The sequence below is a fragment of the Asparagus officinalis genome, chromosome 4 (genome assembly GCF_001876935.1).
Source record: "Asparagus officinalis chromosome 4, Aspof.V1, whole genome shotgun sequence".
In the NCBI taxonomy this organism is placed as follows: Eukaryota; Viridiplantae; Streptophyta; class Magnoliopsida; order Asparagales; family Asparagaceae; genus Asparagus; species Asparagus officinalis.
In genome coordinates this window covers 56,202,866-56,228,200 of record NC_033797.1, presented here as the reverse complement: position 1 = coordinate 56,228,200, position 25,335 = coordinate 56,202,866, and the positions used below count along the sequence as shown (strand labels likewise).

At 36.7% G+C, this 25,335-nt stretch overlaps 1 protein-coding gene across 7 annotated transcripts in view; it reads right to left on the bottom strand.

Annotated features, from left to right (window-relative positions):
- LOC109837488 (phosphoglycerate kinase-like) overlaps positions 1-25,326 on the bottom strand; it is a 28,130-nt gene extending 2,804 nt beyond the window's left edge. The window contains exons 1-12 of one of the 7 annotated variants that reach the window (XM_020405750.1): positions 25,221-25,326; positions 25,065-25,129; positions 23,815-24,079; positions 23,166-23,509; positions 20,085-20,370; positions 16,819-16,886; positions 14,302-14,553; positions 13,322-13,397; positions 4,935-5,011; positions 4,805-4,851; positions 4,363-4,412; positions 3,736-3,820 (exon numbers count right to left, since the gene is read on the bottom strand). In XM_020405750.1, coding sequence (XP_020261339.1) covers positions 4,400-4,412; positions 4,805-4,851; positions 4,935-5,011; positions 13,322-13,397; positions 14,302-14,553; positions 16,819-16,886; positions 20,085-20,370; positions 23,166-23,509; positions 23,815-24,079; positions 25,065-25,129; positions 25,221-25,299 — 1,572 coding nt within the window. In that variant the 5' untranslated portion in view covers positions 25,300-25,326 and the 3' untranslated portion in view covers positions 3,736-3,820; positions 4,363-4,399. The other 6 variants (XM_020405751.1, XM_020405747.1, XM_020405748.1 and 3 more) reach the window with 6 other exon arrangements.

Genomic DNA, 25,335 nt, shown 5'->3' with positions numbered 1-25,335 from the left:
TATATGATCCACTACCTAGCTCATATTGTTTACCCCTTTGTGTTAGTTTCATATCCTTGCATATATCTTGTTGTATGTATCCTTGCATATATATTTCATCATATAGGATATATCTTTTGTTTACATTGCTTATCTTAGCTCATATATCTTGTGGTATTTCATACTTGTTAGGATAACTTGTTAATTAATTTTAATTGGCATATAATCGGATTAGATTAGTATAAGACCCTAATCACCCCCCTCTAGGGTCTAACAGAACTAACCCTAGTCTATAAAGCTCTTTGATATATTCATAACTGAAAAAACTGAAACATAATCTTGTTTACCATACAATGAAATCAAGTTATCTGAAAATAAACATAAGAAAAAACTGAAACATAATCTTGTTCACTTACACAAAGAAATCAAGTTATCTGAAAATAAACATAAGCAATAGAGAACCAAAGAACTTAATCATTTGTATTCTCCTGGACTCCTCAGTTGTCATGTATCCATAGGTTTTAATAACTGAGCATGATGGTGCAAGACCATTATGTCAAAGTTTGAAATAAGGAAAAGTATAAATATATCGTCCATCACTTGAGAACTGAAGCGAGCTAGCTAGACGATTTGCAATTTATAGTATATAGATGCTGCAGATCAAAGGTACAAATACATGTTGCTCGGGCTTGTTACCATACAGCTATGAGAATAATGGAAGATTGACAAATAATTATTCAAATATCATCTTCTCTTTAAAAGCACGAGTTCGGAAAAATCTTTCTATGGTCAATATTGCCCTTCACTATTTTAAATATTTTATTTATATCTTAATCTATCCTAATCATAATTATATCCTATCCTAATCCTATGTGAACTATTTATAGCTTACCAATTTAAAAAAATAATATTAATAATATATATAAAACATCTTGTATTAGTTTGTTAAGATAAAGAAATTATACGCCGCTAACGTACTATAATACATAAAGTATTGTAAAAAACCTAAAAAGTTTTAAAATTGCACAAAATACCCTGAAAAGTTTAAAATTATAAAAACTATCTCGTAAAAAACCTAAAAAGTTTTAAAATTGCACAAAATACCCTGAAAAGTTTAAAATTATAAAAACTATCTCGACGTCTAAAAACTTAAAACAACAAACAATAAAAACTATCTCGACGTCTAAAAACTTAAAACAACAAACATGAAATTAAGAAATTAACAGCAGTTTGCGAAGAATTTAAATTTTGTGGTTAACATCTCAATATCTCAAAAATTATAGAAACACTCTCAGAAGTTCAAATTACAAACAAGCACCTGAAATTATAAATTTTTAAAACTTACAAACAACATAAATGAATTCAAGGGATTATCATAACGCACCTGAAAATTTCTGACATTTCAAACCTTAAAACAACAAACAGGAAATCAATAAATTAATAGCAGCCTCTAAAGAATTTAAAATTTTAAATTAACACCCTCAGTATCCCAAAAAATAAAGAAACACACTCAAAAGTTCAAATTATAAAAAACAACCCTGAAATTTTTAAAATTTAAAAATTTACAAATAATAAAAGATGAATTAAAGAGATAACCCTCATGCACCAAAAAATTTAAAATTTGTAAAAATTTAAATTTTGCTAAAATTAACCTCAAAGTTACAAAAGTTATAGAAAAAACTCTTTAAAAATTTAAAAATCATTAAAAAAACTCTAAAATTTTAAAATTTATAACCAGTACACATCAAATCTGAAAACTATTGGTAGACCGCTGAAATTTAAATTTTTTAAAAATTAATGTACAGTTTTAACAATTACAAAAAACAGTCTCAAAATTTCAGAGTTGTAAGAAGTATCATGACATTTAAAAATTACCACCGACACATGAAACATAGAAGTTACAACTACCAAACTTAAAAGTAGTTTTTAAAAATGCTCCTAAAGTTTTAAAAATTACAAATCACACCCTCGAAGTTTAAAACCATAAAAAAAGCTGAAATTTTAAACCTTGACAAAGANATTACCATATAAATTAAAGCAACTACATAAAATTTTACTAATAAGTTGGAGCAGCAAAACACATTAGTAACATTAATTGATAGAAGTTTAAATCCATAAAAATGATAAAAAAAACTATAATATAATAGCTTAGCATTAATTGATTATAATTTAGAAATATTAATCTTTGATGTTAATAATATTTAGAGTAATCGAATATAATGAATTACGTATGGAGATACTATCAGAATGTTCAGAGATATCCTTCAAAAGAATCAAACTATTTTCATTGTAAATGGGAAAGTGACAAAAATAAATCTAAAATTCAGAAAACGTCCATGAATCATTTGAATTGGCATTAACATAAGGTATGTCTATTAAAGAAGCACAACTAAATTACATTAAAGAATAATTTAATAATTTTATCCCAATCAAAGGAGAATTCTCTATAGAATATATAAAAAAAATTAGTAAGCATTCATAAATTTCATACTTTGCTCTTCAAATACTAAAGAAATTAAATATTAATATTATAATCTAAGGCAAATTAGCAATAAAAATACAGGTAATTAGTTTAGATCTTTGTGAAAAATGATAAGAATAGAGCAAATGTAATATTATTGACGTAACAGAAACTCTTATTAGATACACATCGGAAGAATTCATTGTAGAGAAAAAGAGGTAACTCCTAATCTTATTTAAGTAATAAATTAGAAACACAAAGAATTTCATATATATGAGATTAATAAAAATATCAAAATCTGTATTTTAAGAAGTTTGTGTTGAACATCGGAAATACATTTAACTTATTTATAAAGTTAAATGACAAGTTAAAAGATTAACGAGCCCAAAAAAGATAACAGCACAAAAAATATAACTCTAACATGATATCACAATCGAGTAGATAATGAAGACACTACTCTAGAATTGTCCGTGAAAAAGATAAAGGTGAGAAATGATTGATTTTAGCTTAATAAAAAAAATAAAACAGGAAGAATAAAAAATAATATTTTTTGAATATTTTATAGAATAGTTTAATTATTTTGAGTGAATTTAGGAATCTTTAGAAGAGAGTTTTATGAGATTATTTCAGTATTTTTCTATGCTTGTGCAGATGCTTTTATCATATGAAAGTATACTAGAGTTAGCATTAACTTTAATTTATAATTTCTTATGAAATCTATCAATGATTAGGAATAAACTTCATATTCTCTTTTGTATCATTTTAGTATACTTTTAACCAATCATTTTGACTTATTGGTTTTAGATATTCATCTTTCTTGTATAACATTATTTCAATATTTTTCACTTTTGTAACACTGTACTTTCGCAAGTAAAGCTTGGTATCATGTCAGTCAAAATAATATAAAAATTTAAATTAGCTTAAGTAAAGCTTGGTATCATGTCAGTCAAAATAATATAAAAATTTAAATTAGCTTCAAATTATATTTATTTTCTATCAATTCAAATATCAACATGAAAATTTAAATTGGGTGTAGCCCATTTAAACAAACGTCAAAGAAATTAAATAATCGCAATATTAAAGTTTAGAAACAAAAGTGAACATAAGCTATTAAAGTGGAACTGAGAAACAAATTTTAGTTAAAAAATAATTTAAAAATACTTAATCATGGTATTTAACCACGTGCATTGCACGTGTATAAAACCTAGTAAAATTAAAAGGACCTAGTCACTAATGGTCTTTTTAAAATTTTTTGCGCTCCTTTGTTAATTGTTAACATCAATTAAATAACTTACATGTATTGAGGTGAGAACCAGAGCTCCAGGATAGCTTGAAATTATTGAGTGAAATGAGGACGTAGCATTTGTTGATAAGAAATATCTAATATGAATAAATAGACATAAAAAATAGTTAAGAAAAATATATTGGTAAAGGAAGCAAATGCAAAATGGAGATGCAATGTCAACACGAATGGTTTAAACATGCCATTAGTTCCCTTAATTCATGAAACATGACTATCTAATCCTGAAACACGACTCCATAAAATAATGAGAACACGTGGTCTGTAAGAAATAAGTGGTTATACACCATGAATAATGAAAAAAAATTAATTATTGAGACAGTTGAACTTGTGCACCGCTACAATTTTTTTTCCTTTGGGTGGTGGAGAGGGGGAGGGGTCAGAGAAGAAGATGGACTCAATGAATGCCTCAGAACGATCGAGCTCACGATCAGAACATCAATTTAGCACTGAAGGCAGAGGACAGTAAAAAACCTGGTGTAAAAGATGAATGACACTCAAACCAATCAGATTAAATGCAGAACCAAACAGATTGATCCAAATAGGGTAAGTTCGGTTTCTATTTTATGTTTTCCTGTCAAAAATCAACAACATGAACTTGCAGAGGTATAGTTATCCTCACTTGGAATTTAGCACCAGCAACTCATGGAGGATTGACATCAGGTTAACAACCTGTTAAAGTTTGATCCCATTATTTATGAATATCTTTTCAGTAAACACTATTGACCCTATTTTGATGGGAAGCTTAGACAATAAAAAGCATGTCTACATAATTGCATCTTTTGGCAAATCATTATTGACACAAATTTCGTAAGTATTTACATGGTATTTGAGTTTTGAATGCTGTACTCAATTTGGAATAAATTAGTTGCAGCAGATATTTCAGATGCTAAAACATTATAGTAGCCAAAATTAATAACTAACAAAAAAAAAACTCAGAACCTCCTTCAAAACACTGAATATAACTTACATGGTATTCAGTGAGTATATCTACAAAGTTCCATATCTAGAAAGTTCCAATTTTCAGTATTTTACAGAGAATAACTTCAGAAAGGAGCACTTACACATTGTTTAGGACACCATGAATTCTCTGCTGGCAGCGTTTAACAAGCTAAAAATAATAACAATCATAAGTTAAAAAAAGCAAAGTCACATCTTGCCCTGCATTATGGAAAAGAAGAGAAAATAGTGTACCTTATCATTAATCTCAAGACCAAGGAAATTTGAATGTTTCCATCTCTTGGCCATGTTGAAGAGAAATAAACCATTTCCTACAATATTAAAAATCATTCTGTGCTGAAAGACTTGAAAGCATGACAGATGAGAAGGACAGAGAAAACGTAGCCAAGAGCCTGTAACACCAATTTAAGATTCTCTGAAAGAGAAACCGGCTCGGTTATAAGCTGCAATGGGGTTGGATCATAAAGGTCCCAGGTTCATGATATCTAAAGAACCTACAGCCCTCACTCAAAAGTACACAAGTAAAAATAAAATAAAAATAATAAAGAAGTCATTCATAGCAATGAGTACATATTAGGCAGTCATAATTACCAGAGTTTTGAAATTAGACTTAAATGTTTCCCAGGATGATTTCAGAGTTTTGATGAACTATAATACCGTAATAGTTAGAACAGTCAGAATTTCATGTGCTCCTAAATAGCATCACGTAAAGGTCAGCGTTAGGTTCAATTTAAGATGAACACAGAACTATCAAGAAGACTTCAGTTAGAATATAAGACTATCATTCTCAGCCCTCACCACAACTTCGAACCTTTGGTGCCGTGGCATGGACTTTAAGAAGGGTATCAAAGTAACCCAGGTTACATGCCCCCTCCCCACAAAGTTGTGTGAATCAGATTTCCCCCATGAAAAGGGCACTCAACCTGCAGGGACATGTTAGAATCAAGGTTTTAAATATCGGATGTCGGGTTCATGTCGGATGGCTGAAATCCATGTCGGATAGCGGAAATCGGGGATATATCGGGGGACATTGACTAAATATCGGATTGCCATATCGGGTAGTGCGCATATGTATAATATCATGTCCTAAATGTAATCTAAGCATTCATAAATTCAATATAAGCATACTTTATAAATTCTATAGACTAAACATATAAAAAAGTAAATAATATATGGATTTAGGTTCATAAATTCTTTCTATCGGGTTCATAAGAAACCTTTAAACATGAGAACGGGTCAAACGAGTTTGAGTATTTATCACTAAACCCAAACCCCATAACAAAAAATAGATCTTAAAAAAGTACCATATCGATCGATTTTTTAAAGCTAAAAAATAGGCCAATATGCCCGATATGACCCTGATATTTCCGATTTGGCCCTGAAAACCGACATACGAGTTGAAAACGTTCATGTCGTGTCGGTCAAGCCCTCAAACCGATATGTCGGCCGACATGTCGGACATGTCGGGCGACATCTAAAACCTTGGTTAGAATATAAAACTATAACCCTCAAACCTCACAACTTCGGAGCATTGGTGTAGTGGCAAGGACTTTATGTTGACATATGAGTAATATGTAGGGACTTATTTGTAAGTTGTATTTTGTAGGGCCTATATAAGCCCAAGAGATCTCATAATAAGATTTAGGGTTTTCTCATATATTTCAACTTGGTATCAGAGCCTCCACCAAAACCCTAGCGTCGTCTCCCCCCCCACCCCGGCTGCCCGCCCGCTCACGCCGCCACCCCCACCGGAGCATCAACCCCCCTTCCACGACAGCCCCCCTCGGCGAGCAGCCCCCACCCACAGCAGCCCCCTTGCAGCCCCACCCCCACGGCAGCCCCCCACCCACCCCACAGCAGCACCCGCCCCCCCCACGCAGCCGCCCCCTTGCGCCCCAACCCCACGGAACCCCCCACCCCACGCAGCCCCGCAGCACCCCACAAAGCGCCCCACACACCACAGCAGCCCCCATGGCAGCCCCCCACAAGCAGCCCCCTCGCAGCAGCCCCCCCCCATGGCAGCTCACTCCACACACAGCCCCCCCCCCACGGCAGCCCCCTCGCGCAGCCCCCCACCCCAAGCAGCCCCACACAGCAGCCCCCCGTCGCGGCAGCCCCTTCATTGTATCTAGAGTTTCGCAGCAGCCCCCTCGGCCAGCAGCCCCTTCACCCCCCTCCGCCCCGCGATGCATCGCGTGTCGAACCTAGAGTTTGGCATGGATTCCCTCGACTCAGTCCTCGAACTGATGACAGGAAGAGTATATATCTCACATCGATGAGATATATAACTGTTTTTTGTTCTTGTTTTCTCTGAGAAACGAGAATTTGTTTGCGATCCTACTCTTGTTGTGCAGCAGAAGTGCTGCCGAAATTTTTACTGCACACAACAAGGGTTGGAAGAGTAGGTGATCAGGTGTTAGGTCTGAAGCTTGTTCGATGGAGGAGATCATCAAGAAGTTGAACCCTGCGGAGGTGTCAACTTTGATGAAGCTAATGAAGTTGTCGGCTGGTGAGAGCGCGACAAAACCATCGAAGAAGTTGGAGCTTCCGACCATCGATCTGAAGCTGGATGGACCTAGTACGTACCTGAGCTGGTCACGGCGGGTGAGATACACCCTTGCAGGGAGGAACCTGGAGGGTTATCTGACAGGAGAAGCGACAGAGCCGGATAATGACTCCGAAGGAAGAGACGAGTGGAAGTCCACACACATGTTGGTGTATATCTGGCTCCTCAACTCATTGGTCCAGTCGATCGCCGCCACAGTTGATGGCATTGAGAAGGTGAAGGACGTCTGGGAAAAGTTGAGGAGGACCTATGATGGAGTAGGGAATAACTTACGGGTGTTCCAGATTAAAGGAGAAACCGACGTCACAGTCCAGGGAGAGCGGACTGTACAGGAGTATGCCACAGAGCTGGAGCATCTGTGGCTAGATTATGATCATTTTCCCCCCCGGGCTAGCTGCAAGGACCCGGGATGTAAAGAGCGGGAGGCCTTTCTACAGGAGAGGACTATGGTGTTTCTCAAGGGATTGACATCAGAGTTCGCTCAGCGAATCGCATTGCTGCTAGCTCAGCCGAAGATTCCCACGCTTGAGGAGGCTATCTCTGCTATGATCCAGGAGGAGACTCGCATTCGGCTACAGGCGGGGACATGTGGACTTCCTGTGGTGAAGTCAGCACTGACAGCCTCTAGCAGCACTGGATCTAGGGGAGAGACTCGACAGTGCTACAACTACGGTGCGGTGGGTCATCTAAGGCATGCTTGCACCAAGCCACCCAAGGAAGGAGATTCGGGTGGACGTGGACAGTTCGGAGGTCGTGGTCGTGGCCGTGGGGGTCGACGAGGTGGAAGAGGAGCAGAGAATCGGGCGAATCTGACGGTAGCAGAAGAAGAAGAAGCTGAGGTGGTCTTTACAGAGGAGGATCGTGCTCTCCTGACGATACTCAGAAAAAAACAGCAAGTAGCAGGGGATGGAGACTTGAGGAGTGGGACTGAGGAGGCATCCACCTCGTTCTTCGTCAGAGGCATTGTACTGGTTCTGTAACTTTGTCCAATGTTTTGCATGCTCCTTCCTTTCCAGTCAATCTTTTATCCATTAGTTCTATCATCCTCCAACTAAAATGCATTGTTTTTTTTTTTGATATTCCCAAGGTGATCTTTCAGGAGAAGGGGACAGGACGGAGACTTGGGACTGGCACATGACGTAATGGACTGTGGTATCTAGATCGTGAAGGGCTAGATTCAGCTTTGGTGTCAATGGTAGAGAGAGCAGAAGTAGGATCTGAGATGAGTGCTGAGAATGTGTTGATGCTTCATCACAAACGCTTGGGACATACTTCTTTCGGTGTTTTAAGTAGGTTGTATCCATCTTTATTTGAGAAAGTAAATAAAGAGTAACTTGTGTGTGATGCATGTAAGTTGGGAAAGCTTACTAGAAGCTCTTATGTTAGTTCTGATCATAGGAGTTCTCATGCATTTGATATGATACATTCAGATGTGTGGGGGCCGTGTTCCACAAGTTCTATGAATGGATACAAGTATTTTGTTACCTTCATTGATTGCTTCTCTCGCGTTACTTGGTTATACCTGATGAAGAATAAGAGTGAAGTGTTTGGCTGCTTTCAAAACTTTCATAGGTATGTTCAGACTCAATATGGAGCAGTGATGAAGGTATTGAGATCTGATAATGGGACAGAGTACACCAACAGGGTGTTTGGAGAATACTTATCATCTCAGGAAATACAACACCAGACTACATGTCCATACACACCAGCTCAGAATGGGGTAGCGGAAAGGAAGAACAGACATCTTTTAGAGGTTGCTAGAAGTATGATGATCTCCATGAATATCCCAAAAACATTGTGGGGGCAAGCAGTATTGACTGCAACGGCGCTGATCAACAGAATGCCCTCGAGAGTACTGGATTGGAAGTCTCCGTGTGAGACGTTGAAAGGAGATAATGGTGAGATTCTTCCACTGAAAGTATTTGGCTGTGTATGCTTTGTGAAGGATAACAAACCATCAGTCGGGAAGCTTGCCCCTAGAGCGGTGAAGTGTATTTTTGTGGGATATTTTGCTACTCAAAAGGGATATATTTGCTGGAGTCCGGTGGAGAAAAGGCTGTTCGTGAGCATGGATGTGTGCTTTTGTGAATTTGAGCCATATTACACACAGAAGGTACCCTCATCCGTTGGTGACTCGCCCAATACTGGAAGTATGAGGCGAGAAGGGGAGAATGGTGAGAGGCAGATGAATAATGTAGAGAATAATATGGAGAAATCGATTTCTCTAACGATTCCTTGGGAAGGAGAATTGGTTGAGGAGGAGCAGGAGAATAAAGAAGAAGAGGATAAGGAGACAAGAAGTGTTAGGCCCACGGCTCAGGGGGAGCTACTTACCTATAGTAGGAAGGGGAAGCAAATTGCAGAAACAGTACCTACAGTGCCACTAGTGCCAAGTCCCTTATCAACGCCTGTCCCGACTCCTGAGACACCTACACCACCATCAGATTCCTCTCAAGGTGATATCATTCCTCTCATTACTCCTCCCACACCAATGTCAGTACGGAGGACTACTCGCAGCAATGCGGGACATCCTCCCGATAGATATGGTTGGGATCTTGCCTAGTTTGTATCATATTCTAATATTCATCCTGCACATGGAGCATTCATTGCATCATTGGACTCTGTTACTGTACCTAATAATTGGCAGGTTGCTAAGAAGGACCCAAAGTGAAAAGCAGCTATGCACGAGGAACTAGGAGCTCTGGAGAAGAACCGCACTTGGGAGCTAGTAAAACTACCAGAAGGAAAGAGAGCAGTTGGATGCAAGTGAGTCTTCACTGTGAAGCAGAATCCAGATGGACAAGTTGAGCGCTACAAGGCTCGTCTGGTGGCAAAAGGGTATAGCTAGACGTATGGAATCGACTATGATGAGACTTTTGCACCGGTAGCGAAGATGAGCACTGTTCGGACCTTGATCTCTCTGGCAGTAAATGATGGATGAAAGCTACACCAACTAGATGTGAAGATTGCATTCCTTCATGGAGATCTGGTGGAAGAGGTATACATGAAAATACCACCAGGATTCGACACAGATCAGACAGTGGGCAAAGTCTGCAGATTGAAGAAGTCTCTCTATGGCCTGAAGCAGTCTCCACGTGCTTGGTTTGACAGATTCAGGAGGGCTATGATTGGTATGGGGTACCAGCAGATCAACGCCGACCATACCGTGTTCTTTCGACGAAGTGGAGGCCACATTACCATGCTGGCGGTATATGTGGATGATATGATTATTACAGGAGATGATGAGAAGGAGATTGCCCAACTCAAAGTGAGACTGGGTAAGGAATTCGAGGTGAAAGATCTTGGCTTGCTTCGATATTTTCTTGGGATAGAGATAGCTCGAGGAGCTGAGGGGATTGTTCTCTCCCAAAGAAAGTATGCACTGGATCTTCTCAAAGAAACATGGATGTTAGGGTGTAAACCTGCAACTACACCGATCGATCAGAAGTTTAAACTGGGTGCTGAGGCTGGAGAGCCAGTTGATCGTGACAGATACCAGAGACTAGTGGGCAGGTTGATCTATTTGAGTCACACACGTCCCGATATCTCTTTTGCAGTGAGCGTGGTAAGTCGCTACATGCATGATCCGAGGAAGGGTCATATGGACGCAGTGTACCAGATTCTTAGGTATTTGAAAAGTGCCCCAGGAAAAGGATTGATGTTCAGGAAGAATGAACAAATGAGCATTGAGGGTTATTGTGACTCTGATTGGGCTAGTTGTGCTGATGACAGGAGGTCCACCTCAGGATATTGTATCTTTATAGGAGGCAACTTGGTCTCGTGGAAGAGCAAGAAGCAATCAGTGGTGGCGAGATCAACAGCTGAAGCAGAGTATAGAGCTATGGCCTTAGGAGTTGCTGAGTTGCTATGGTTGAAGAGTATGCTGGTGGAGCTGAAGCTGGATCAAGGAGCTAAGATGAAGTTGTGGTGTGATAACAAGTCAGCCATCAGTATCGCCAACAACCCAGTGCAGCATGATAGAACCAAACATATTGAGATCGATAGGTTCTTCATCAAAGAGAAGTTGGATAGTAGACTACTGGAGCTAAGTCATGTTTCAACTAAGGACCAGGTAGCAGATTGTCTGGCTAAGGGACTTAGCTCAGTAGATATGGTTAGAGGATGTGACAAGATGTGCTTAGTGGATATCTTTCGCCCATCTTGAGGAGGAGTGTTGACATATGAGTAATATGTAGGGACTTATTTGTAAGTTGTATTTTGTAGGGCCTATATAAGCCCAAGAGATCTCATAATAAGATTTAGGGTTTTCTCATATATTTCAACTCTTTAGGAATAGTAAAACTCAAGGATCATTAGATTGTTCAGGGCTATAGAATACTAAAAAAAATACAGGTTGATGTCTCAAGCATCTGGAACCATTTGACATCAGGATAACGTCATGTTCATTATTTTATGTAATAGGATATTTTCATCCCAGGGTTGTATCTGCACTGCAGCCCCTGATTTCTAAATTATACGAAAACAATTGGATTAATTTATCATCATTATATAACTAGCGCAGCACTCTCATCCTATATATACAAGTACTTTCTATTATTGTAAGCATATACAAGAGAAAGAACCAACGGTTCACCAAATTAAAGAAAAAGAAGAACTTCATAATGAAATACAGTACAATGCATTAATCATTTATTCACATTATGCTTCAATGTAATCGTTTTCCTCAAGCCTCACAACTTCGGAGCATTGGGGTAGTGGCAGGGACTTTAGGAATAGTAAAACCCAAAGATCATTAGATTGATCAGGGCTATAGAATTCTAAAAAAATACAGGTTGATGTCTCAAGCATCTGGAACCATTTGACATCAGGATAGTGTCATGTTCATTTTTTTATGTAATGGGATAGTTTCATCCCAGGGATGTATGTGCACTGCAGCCCCTGATTTCTAAATTATACGAAAACAATTGGATTAATTTATCATCATTATATAACTACCGCAGCACTCTCATCCTATATATACAAGTACTTTCTATTATTGTAAGCATATACAAGAGAAAGAACCAGCGGTTCATCAAATTAAAGAAAAAGAAGAACTTCATAATGAAATACAGTACAGTGCATTAATCATTTATTCACATTATGCTTCAATGTAATCGTTTTCGTTTCTTGTCATGACCATACACAGAGATAGGATTGTTCACAATAGAAGCAAGCTGTCACCCACTTTCTGAAAACAAAATTTCTACCCATATTTAATTAGCTATTTCCTGTTAGAATCAAGCACAATGGGAGGTGTGGCTCATATTTTCTTGTTCCAAACTTCTACTAAAAGCAAGGTTTCTGCCCAAATAATCTTATGATTCTTGAAATGGAAAGAATTTAAGAATTATTGATGAACCTGTAAATTGTTGGGGTCTGCGAAAGTATTGTTTCATGTGCACAGATAAACGAGCAAATACTAAACAGTCAAACCTGAAGAGAAAATATGCAGTTTATAATGCTAATATTTCTGCGTATGTGATGGGCGTGTGTGCATGTCAAGTATCTCTGTGCACCAAGCTTTATGTGTTTTGTAAAGCATGATATCAGTTGTGGCATATGCATGAGTGAACAACCGAATAACGAAAGATGCTAAAAATTATTAAATAAGATATCTAACCAAAGCATCACATAAAATAGACTTTTTTATCGTGTGTTCCGTATGTTGTCTAACCAAACAATCTAGCTGGCTACTCCAAGTCCTTAACGCGGTTCAAAATTGTGAACATCAAGTTTTGACATCAAAATGACTGGTTAGTGATAACTTTTTGACAGAAGTTTCTAAGTTAAATTTCTAGGCTCATAGGAGTATTTAAATTTTATAGTATTGACATTTTTACTTTTTTCATGAAATGCCTAATATAAAAACATCTAAACAAAAAAATATTCTAGACTTTTAGGAGTTTTTAAATTTTATTCTATTGTCGTCACGTTTTTCATATCATGTCCACATATACACAGCAATAAAAAGAAATGCAGATTCAATACACAATATTATATGCAAAAGTGATGGTAAAATTAACATCTGAGTGAAAATAAAATTATCAACACGTACCACTACCAATATCAACAACCAAAGGTTTAGTTGGGTCTGTGAAAATAGCATCCCAATCAAGGTGAAACGGATAATCCTGCAGGGAAATAACACAGAAATAAAAAAAAAGAACAAAAAACTACTGACTTTCAGTACTAAAGAAATATATATTTTCGCACATGTAACCCATTTAATAGTTTGAATGAAAGCTTATACTGAGTAAAAACTATGAAATCAATGTCAACGGGTATATACATAAAAACTATAAAGGACTTGCAATAAAATTAAAGCATAAATAATGTACAAATAATTGTTAGGCGGATAATAACTGTTGTATCCACCCAATGACAGATGAAGATGTATGCATAAGAGACAAGTTGAAACATGCATCCAACAAATGCACACCTACAGCTCATTTCTCATACACTGAAATCTGCAGGATTTGATTCATTCCGTTAATATCTAGGTTAATTTCAAAATTCTGCAAATCAGTTTGCAGAATTTGGGTGGTTTCGCAACACTAGCTGCTAACAAGGTATCTGTAACATCCTTGCTCCTTTTGGGCCCAAGTTCTTTTGGAGCTCAAGACTATGAGCATGTTAGATCCCTCCCATACACTGACAAACAAAGACCAAAATGTAGTTTTCAAGATTGTACCAAGATTATAATACCTGCAGAAGTAAATAAGCAACATTTCCCCCAATCTACTCTCATCTTTCAGATATCAAAATGCATTTACTGATAGATGACCATTAAAGCAAGCATTGACTGTTTTTTTTGGGGCGTTATTCGATAATCTGGAAATAACGACAAAAGTGAGCACTAAAAAAACAATCCTAACCTGTCAGATAGGCATCCAAATTACTAATTTCGGCACACACCTTACCATATTGAAAAGTAAGTTTTGAATAAACAAAGTGGCAGATTATGCAGACCAACTTGATATCAACAATTTCAAAATGCAGAAGGCATCATACTGTAAAGTGAGTTAGATTGCATACTCTGTCTAAAGCAGTAACACCTGGCAATGTCCTTCCCTTGAGAAAATCCCACAACACTGATGCACTTTTGAATATTTTATACGTTGAAATAGTACTAGAGTGTCTAAATATTGCCTTGCAAGCCGCATTTCCAACGACAGTTACCTCACAGCCAGCTTTATTTATACTTTCAAGCATCAAAGCTAACTTAGATTCTCCATCTGCATCTTCCACTGATGGATCAAATTTTAGCGGACCAATCCATAAAACCTTCTGGAACGCGTCAGAAAAAAGATAAAAGGAAATTAATATTGACCTAATTAGAAAGCTAAAGTATCAGAAATAATATGGCTAACAGCACAATTCAGAACTTTCATGACTTCCTCATCACCTTCATAAACATACTCTCTCTTGCAAATAACATGAAATACCAGAAATCAAACACCCATCTTTTACTTTATATCATTTTTCTACTTTGAACTAGATTGAGCACAAGAATAAACTGAGATGTGCAATAGTTTAATTTATGAAATTAAGAAAAAATACAGGATGAATGGATAATGAAAAATGAAGAACATTATGCAAAAAAGAGCGAAAATTCCAATAATTCAAAATTTAGAAGGACAATACCCCACCACTGTGATATGAAATAGTCAGTCATTGTGTACCACAATCTCAATGTCATCCGCCCTTAGAGAGTATGTAACATAAAGGTTACAGGACAGACAAAAGAGAATCCCAGAGTTAGGAATGTCACCATTATCATCATCACCTGTTTGACGCATAACTATGTCTCAGAAAACCTGTGTTGCACGGATACATGTGCCGGTGCAGACACGGACACGAGTGCGAACACGGGACACAACAAATTTGTAAAATATATGATATGGGGACATGGTTATATGTGTGTGCTGAAATCAATAATATGTATGTATGTATGTATATGCATGTGTGTGTGTGTATATATATGTTGAAATCAATAATTTATATTGTTTTTTTATTCACATATTATGAGAAATAAAATATCTATAACTTTTTTATTTCTTTATTAAGCAGAATATAAGTCGAAAATCGCTCATTTTTTAACTGGATACCTAAAAGACCATTCAAATTATGAACTGGTATCGGTTGAAACAAACCTGACCTGAGTCCAATGAGATGCAAAAATTTGAGGCCAAGTCTAAGATATACATCCAAGAAGGGTATCATCAGTGTTTCAAACTAAAACATATATTATATAATTGAGTACACATCTATATAAATGTATGTATATACTCAAGAAGTGTTGAGTGTCGGACACGGACACGGACACGGGCATGGTTAGGGGAAGTGTCGGACACGAATACGGGAGTCCAAATGAAGTTTCCAGGTAACCTAGCGCAGAAAACTAACAGGGATGTGACCAATTGTTTGAAAAAAGCTTTTCGAAACTTGCTTCAAAACCTTTTTGAAGGATAATCACTTCGAAACTATCTGTATCCAAACCTGAACCTCTGTGGATAAGGTATCTTAAATCTCCATATCGCATACAAGAGGATACCAATGAGGAATTTGTTTGGATAATCTGAATCTGTTTACATTCATATGTAAACATGAGCAAAACTAATCCAAAACTGTAGAGTATAATGAATTTACAGCTTAGTTCTTCAGCGAACACCTCAAATAATGTCAGGAATATCATCATTAACATAATCACAAGACTTAAAGTTCCCCTGGGCCCATTCCACTGATCCTAATTTCAAAATATGATAGTTATGGAAACATAATATAATAAAGTTTATTCTATAAAGAAGAACATAACTCTCAAAAGTTATCCATGCTTATTAATCATTTGGTGATATTTAAACATCAACTTTAGATGGATTTTATCACATCATTTTCTATGAAGATGCAGAGATTTAAACTCTGGTTTATGAAGAGGCACTCTAGATAATTTTTAGTTCGCTTTATAATGAGGGTATTTAAAAACTCAGCCAATTTGCATAGTAAATGTTCCAAGTCTAAGGGTGGCTTCGAATCAGTTTAAGGAGTGCTTTTTGTCTTAGAATGCTGTCCATGGACAATGTCCACCATATAAATGTAAAGCCTTGTCACAAAGCAACTTTGGGTTGTTAAGCAAAGAGCCAGGACAATGACTTGCATTAGAATCACATATTTTGTGATATCTCTTTTCTTTGATGCTGCGTGGTAAAGTCATGTACAGGAACCAAATTGGGCAGGAACACTTCTAGTTATAATTCTATTAAGACAAAATGGTAACGAATGAATTGAAATTTAACTCCTGCCACTTAGTATATTTTCTAGATGAGAGATGATAGTCATAGACTATTGATCATTTCACCTAACTCCACAGAATATGAATTAATATGGGAGACTAATAAGTAGAGTTAATGCTTCGTTGAATGCTGAAGCAGAAGATAGAGCTAGATATACAGTCATATAACAATTTAAATAGATTTTTCTTTCTTATAGTTAAGAGATAATGAGCTTAGTGTATCATAGTATAGGTACAGAGGTACTATAATGAAGTAACCATACCTTGCATTTTGAAAGCAAAGCAAAAATCTTCTCCAACGAAACTGGACCAAGATAAAGAGGTGTCCAACCTAACAAAGGAAAGCTTCAATGGTAAGACAGGAATTAGTTTTGTTCAATATGCATGTGTATGAATAGGTGCACAGACTAGAGAACTTCTTCATTCATAGGCTTAGAAGGTAACACGTCTCTGTTGCCATGAGGGATATGGCTAGTCACAATGTCAAAGGTGAAAGGGAAAATGCTGAATGGGGAATAAAGCTATGACAAGGCATGGTGTGTACGGATGAACTCTCACCTTCCGTCTCATGAGGTCTGTGTGTATATGTAGCACAAGATAATAGCAAAATAATGTTTCTTCTTTTTCCAGTTTATCTGCTAGAATGAGTGGCATGTAATGTTTCACTGAGAAATAGAATAAATTTAAAATCCAAACATTTCTATCATTGTTTAATGTTTAAATCTTTAAGATTGACAATAAGTTCCCATCTCTTTGCATTATAATGGGTGAAGTTACTAGGAATATATAGAATGAGGCCACATGGTGTCTCATCTTTATAGATGGCACTGCATCAGTTCATGATACTAGCGAAGATAATTTTGAAGCCGAAGGGGGACAAAAGCTTTAATTTAAAGCTTACAGCATCAGTAGGATGACGACAGGAATATGTAGGGTATAACTTTAAGAGAATTATGAGAGAGAAAGGTTGCATTTCGCATTAATGGCCAAGAAATAGCTTAGCTCATCAATTTCACTTAGGATCAATCACAATTTAATGACTTATGATCTATGATGCACGGATACGGATACGGGACACGGATACGACACGGACACGGATACGGGATACGGCAAAATCCAAAAAAATAGGATACGGGGATACGGCGAGGATTTTTTTTAATTATTATTATATATAGAAAAATTTATAAAATTCAAATAACAATCTAAATTATGAATCTATCACAAAATAACAAGTTTGTAAACAAAAAGGAATTTGAGACATACTCATTCCATCACAAAATAACAAGTTTGTAAACAAAAAGGAATTTGAGTTCATACTCATTCCATCAAATCACAACATAACAAGTTTCACAACATAACAATTTTGTAAACAAAAAATACATCAAGATTAAGTGGAAGCTAGTTTGATGATTTCTTCTTACAGATTTAATAAGTTGTTGCTCACTGACTTTGTTTTTCTTTTTACAGATTATACTTAGAGTTAAGCAACAATGAGCAAGGATGAAGGATCACTCAAAATTTTCCAACACAACTGCCAAAATATGCATATTCATTTGTGTAATAATTCATTTGTGTAATAATTCTTTTTACAGATTATACTTCATGATAATTACTATTTAAGCTTTTTTTTCTAATTATGCTAATTAATAAGTTGTTACTCACTGACTTTGTTTTTTTTTTACAGATTATACTTGAGAGTTAAGTAGCAACGAGCAAGTGAACAAAAAAAAGTTGCTCAATTGCTCAGCACTTCAACAGTAGCACAAGCTGCATAAACAAAAACAGTTAATTAGGTTTAGTTATTCAACCATTCAGAGCAGTTTTAAACAATAAATTGAACATGGTCCATGCGAATTTAGTTAGGGTAAAGTGTAATAAACTATTAAAACAAACGTATTAGTTAATCTTATGTCTTTTTAAAAAATAAAAAAATAAAAAAGTAATAAAAGAAAGACGAAGAGAGACGGAAATGAGAGGGGACGGAAATAAGAGAGATCAGATCGATGATGACAGAGATGAGAGGGGACGAAGAGATCGACGAAGGCGGAGATCTCCTCTCGAGATCGACGAAGACGGAGATCAGATCTCGAGATCTGATCGACGACAACGGGCGGTTCGTCGAGATCGACGAAGATCTGATCTGATCGACGAAGACGGAGAGAGAGAGAGAAGAGATCTTACCAGCGTCGGGACGAGGATCGACGACCGACGACGACGAGATGAGGAGAGATCGATGATGACGGGAGGGGATTGATCGACGACAATAAAGCCAGCGGCGAGAGGACGATGACAGGATGCGGTTCGTCGAGCTCGAGAGGACGATGACGAGAGAGATAGAGATGAGGACGAGCGGCGAACTCAGTAAGTGAAAATTAGGGTTTTGTAGCGAAGCGGGTTTGGGTTACGGGTTCTGATTCTGTTTTTTTGCGATGTTTTCTTCATAATTCGGCGAATCCCCGTATCCTTCCCCTTGTTTGACCGTATCCCCCTTGTTTGGACTGTTGACCCGTGTCGGACACGGATTGACCGTGTCCGACACGTGTCTTGCATGTGTCGTGCACGAATCCGTGTCTGATTCGTGTCAGACACGGATTCGTGGTCTCCGGGGGAGTATCCGTGCTTCATAGCTTATGATTGCATGCTTGATGCGGAGGCTCATAAAATCAAAGTGGAAACTTCAAGTGGAGAAATGATTCCAGTGACTTATGACAGAACAAAGGGAAATTTTTAAAGATTGCTGTGCAACCAGCTACGCTGCAAAAATCTGCATGCTGGCAATTTCAAGAAAAATGAAGGTAGAGAAATGAGAATTCTGAGATTGCTCAGTAAAAATATGCTGAAAAATAGGATAAGATAAATCTTTCATATTATGCCGCTTACTGTCTTTTCTTTCACATCTTCCTCTATTTAAGCAGCTTCTAAGTTATTGTTTAGAATCATTTTGATATGCAATTCTGGAGGATATTAATACAATTTTCTCCACATTATTGACAATGTTGACCTTAAATTAATTGAGGACAATTTGCATTTAATCTTTGTAGAGCATTTGATTCTTAATATTTCTACTGGAATTAAGTAAGGACAATTTGCAATTAATCCACGCTCCTGAGTCATCGCTTTAAACATTAACACCTCTTTAACTGTAGAACAGCTTTAGCTTATATACTTATTTTATGATGCTTTTCTTCAGAATGTATATTATGCTGCATTTAAAGTGCAAAATGCATGTTAACATCGGGAATAAATACCAAAAGAAAAATGGCTAAAAAAGTTCTAGTTCATCTTCCAATTACTCAAATAAAATATGCATGTACTCTTATACATAAATTAATTCAAGCATACAAAAACATAGAATCTTATGCATGTGGAGCTTAGCACACAACACACGCGCAAGCATGTTCATGCACATAACAATGTGATGTATAATTGAAGCAGAACTCATGACATCTTCCTTGTCATTTAACCTTTCGCCAAACTTGATAAAGTAAATACTATCAAAAGTTCATTTAAGGAGATATAGATTAATTACCAGCCATTATTCCATCAGAACGAAACAACTGCAAACTCTCTGGGTTGTGATTATCAGCACACCACAAGTCATCTGGATAATATATTGGTATTCTCCTATTGTGTGCAATTTGAATCAATTTTAATGCCTCTCCAGCAGCATCTTGTTCAATAAGGCATGACGGGACGGATACACCCAAAGCATGCATAGTTTGAAATGCCAATTTCCCGATAAAAATTAGGCCATCACATGTAGAAGCTAGAAGATGCAAAGCAGGTGCTTTTTCTAAGAAATTCCCCCCACCAATCTGCACCAGAATGTGCTCTTGTTAAGCCTTCTCTTTGTACATGGACAGGATTAATAACAGTATCAAAAATCACAACCCCAATTCAGAGAAGTTTAAATAAAGTGATTTTCTTATTACTCTACTGGAAATAGGTGACTCCTAGTGCGGAACAAGACCACAGGATATATAAACAAAAGTTGCTCCTAGTACGGAACAAGACCACAGGATATATAATCATAAATATTGGTCAAGCCAACCTAACTGCTCATTTTGTCATATAAATGCAAGCATAGGCACCAGATAGAATCATTACCCCAAAAAAATGAAGTTGTTCAATATCGGATTAGAAGTACCCGTTTATAGTTCACGCTCAAATATCAAAAATAAGTTTCAATTCAGCATTTGCTCGTATCTATTTCCACAATATGTATGAAATAGTTAACAATATGCTGTCATTTGATTCTTTGGTTGTATATAGTGCCTCGAACTTAACGCAGGTTACCTAGTGAACCTTTCCATCTTCCGGATCCATGAGAACTTTGTCAAACTTAGGGGAACTGAGAATGTCTCAGCAGCTTCACAAGCTTAAATTGCATTAAGAATAACATAGGTCTTCTTATCTGCCGCCTAACTGAGTTTAAGGTGTATTTTGGCCCAGATGGGCCTTGACCAAGACCTTGGTATCATACTCTGGCTTGTATTATAACAAAGGCCAACATACAAGTTAGAAAATGACTACCATTATGATAGCAAAATGGGCATGCATCCATTAGAAGGTGCAACAGGCAACAGCAAAGACTAAAATCTGAAATAAGAAAACATATCTATTTTACAAACATCTTCAGGGACCCATGAGATATGTCTCACAAAGTCACAACATATAAAAGCATGGCGATGAAAATTATATGATCCTAATGAGAAACGTGATACTGTCACGTGAAGAGGGGCATGCCTTAACTATCAAAGTTAAAACTGATATATAAGGGCTTGTTTGGCAATTCACCCACTAACTTGGATAAGGGCACTAACTTGGATAGAGGCTTAAGTTGTGTTTGACAAAAAACTAGTTCAAGATTAGACTAGTTTTTTCAGTTTAAAAAAGAGACCCTTATCTAGGTTATCTTTGTAGTTCGGACCACCCCAACCTTGGTCCAATCCTAACCTGGTTAAGGCCATAGCTGGATTAGTGTGAAGTTGCCAAACAAACCCAAGACTCCGTAACCATTGTGCAGCATTGGAAAATTCATTTTATCTAATAATGCTCGACAGGCTAAACTGATCGGGTAGCAGCACGGTCCTCTGAGGCTCGACAGGCTAAACTGATCGGGTAGCAGCACGGTCCTCTGAGATTACCCAGGGGAAAACAAACTGCATCTGAGCATGTAAGTCCTATTTTAGCAACATCTAGAAAGCTTTCCTTAGAGGTACAGGCCAGAAGGAACATAATAATCCTAAAGCAAAAGGAAAACACCAGGCACAAAGGCAAAGAAATTGAGTTTGGATCAAATTGTTGAATTCAAAGGAACACCGAAAGTCAGATTTGATAAATGGTAATATTCACAAACCATTTCAAATTCTTAGCAGGGATGACTGAATCATCAAACAGGCCAATTTAAAACTTAATATGTAAGCATTTACTTTAATAGTCAAAAAAAAAAAATTTGTTTCAGAACAATAGTTGTAATTCAGAAGAAAGAAAGGTTTTATTTGGTTATCCAGAAATTCACTTAAGTAAGAGTAAGCCTCAAAACTCCAAACAAAAGATGGTGTTCAGAAACACCTTGCATGTCAAAATATATTGAACTCCGTCCTTAACAAATGTTGGCCTACCTAAGAAAGCCTAAAGATACAAAAAAGAACTAAGCTGATCTTCCTTAGATGTCCGAAAGCTGTAACACAGAGCTCAGGATGAAAACTTGAGGATTAAGTAAAAACAAACTTAAGAATCATATTGTTGGAGATATTCCAGTATCATAACAATCAACTGTAGAAGAATATAGTCCGGTACATAAAATTTCAATAGACTATGGCTGAAGAAAACAAATTCCTGAAGTAAGATTGCATATAAACTATTTAAATCAGACTCGACCATAGTTGTTAACTGCATAATTTAGTTCCACTCTAGGTATCCTAATGAAGAGAAATGAAGTGAGCAGAAAAATCCAACCTAGCTTTAGACAAGTGGTAATACTAAGCACTGCAATGAAGTGTACTCCAGTGGTGCTATTTCATCTATTACAAATCAGTAATTCAAATGACGGCAAATTGTTAGAAGTTAGATATTTGCAGGACAACTCTATCTTAAACCTAATATACACCTTTCCCCTTTTAAGCTCATGTTAAACAAATCTAATCCAATTGTAGTCTCACCAACAAGTAAAAGGAAAAATCTTGCGTTCTAGATTCGCTATTACTAAATGAGGATGCCCTTGATATTACAATCACGATAGTGAACTTATTAGTCCTCAAACATTTGTCTTAGGCTTAACTACAGCAAGAGATATGCTTCAGTTTATGAGGAAAACATATTGTTCATAACCTACCTTGATTGTTACACAATGGAACCATAAGTCTGACGACTCTGACATATTCATCAAAAATTACATTAGTGGTAGAGTTGATCAAAAAGAAAAGAGAACTATACTTGAAGAGGAAGAGTATCCCTTCACACATCTAAATGAAGCTCATGGCAACAGTAATTATGTTTATTTCATCAAAAACGAAGAAAAAAAAACAAAGGCTAAAAGAAAAGAGGTTCATATCTAGTCAACACAGTTTGTAATAGAAATTTAAAAATGTAATGAGGAGGCATATACAATTGCAAAATATGGTTGTCTGGTTATCTTCCTGGCTTCTATTAATTGCAATAGCTTCTCTTCAAAATGGAAACCTGCAACAGATGCATCACAAAACCGCGAGATTCCAACAGTTGATGCAAGAATCTTATGGGATAAGGAGAAAGCATCATTAACAAAGACATAAGCTCCTGATGATAATTTTCTAGAAAAATCTGTGCAATTAGTCAGTTCTTCTCTGAACTTCGATAAATTTGGAAGAAGGAGAACATCTGATTTCTTGATCTTTTCCTCTGTAGATTGCATGAGATCGGAAACAATATTTGCTGGCACGACTTCAATGTTGAGAAGCTTGGATAGATGATCTGTTAAATGAATAAGCAATAAACAAGCGAGAAACAAGCGAGAAACTCAAAGTTACAAATCCATGATCGAACTCAAGATAAAATAGGAGGCTCTACGATATATAAATAAAATGCTTGTTCATGCTTCCTCTACATCATATAACCTTAAATTCTTATACAAATTAAAGCAAAACACAGACACTAAACATGAAACATGTTTTATGCTATTGAAAATTATAAATGAAAAACAAGAAAGGCACAACCAAACTATGAAAACACTAGTCTTATTTAGAAAAGAAGTCCTTTTGCAGATGAGTGCAACTGACCTGCAAAAGACTCGGTCGAAAGAAGGTTCGAGTCACTGGAATTACCCCAATTGCTAATCAGCAGGACTTTAGCCCCAGCAGTATGCAAATATCTGATTGTAGAAAGAGCACCGTTCAAAAATAGACTATTGATGCCCAGTTGTTCCAGCAGGAGAGATGAATCAAGTCGCACAATGGCAACTTCACCAGAGAGCTTTTCAATGGGAAACTTCCTAAGAGTTTGTACATGCAGACGTAAATTATCACTGGAATCACAGTTTTTTTCCTAAATACAATGTAAACAAAGGCAGAGGTCGATAAGGCTAGTCTTGAGGAAAACCAACTAGTTATGTGATACAAAGAATAAGCCTAGGCATTAAGTTAATGGATGCTGAAAAAACTAGTCAACTTTTAGTATCTTTCTATATTTGTAGTAAGATCAAAATGCACCAAATGAGATATTTCTCATATATAAAAATATGTCATAAAGGAAGAATTTATGCTTCCTCATGCCCCAGGACAAAAATTGGGAACATGAAATCATTTGGCTCTTTGGGTTAGTTTTATGCCACAGCGGCCATTGAGTGCTATCGGAATTTACAAGACCTTAAGGTTGCATTAAGAGCTCTGGACTCTTTCACGGCACAGTTAACTTTGAAGATTGGCTAATTGCGTTTGTGATATTCAAGAGCCTCACTGCCTTACTGAAGAAGGGAGGCTTAGTTGCACACAATATTCCCTTTAAGAAGGTTCAATTCGGCCCTTCTCTTCATACTAAATACAAAAATTTTAAACCAAAACGCAGAGAATTAGTTTCATCTAAAGCTTTGATGGGAAAATAAAATGCTAGGGTGATGATGGAAAATAGTGTTTAATGAGCTCTGGCTTCAAAAGCCATGAACTCCTAATATTAAAAGATGAGATTGAATGAACTGACGATGAAAAAGCTGATGCTCATCAAAAACATAATCATTGAATACTGAATCATGTCCTCAAAAGGGCTGGAGAGCTTTGTAAGAATTATTTGGCTTCACCGCATCTGCTGGATTGTTATCAGCAAAAATAACTTGTAGAGAATATCTGTTCAACTCAATAAAAGTTTAATAGCAGTTTCAGGTTGACATCTTTTTATTTACTCTCGCTAATTCTGATTAGCGCTACAATTTCCAACAATGATACCCCCTGATTATCAACAAAATTAGATCTTTCTAAACCCTAATTCTAAATTAATTACTGTCACCATTTCTAACCCTCCCAAGTAAATGAATCACCTCTCTTTGAACCCAGCATTTCTCAGCGAAATGCAGCTTCCGACCAAAGTTAAGCCTTCGAACACCTAGATACAAAGAAAGTGGAGAAATTTCAGAACAATATGATAATACGTTTTGAAAATGCAATGCATCATCAAGAAAAGTCGGCGACATTACTCTTAGAATGATAGCACAAAGGCTGCGGCTGCAGCGATTGCGAGCTTGGATTGTGAAGTAAACTCAGGGGGTGATTCATCCCTCTGCGCTCGACGGCAGCGCCGGCGGCGGAGGC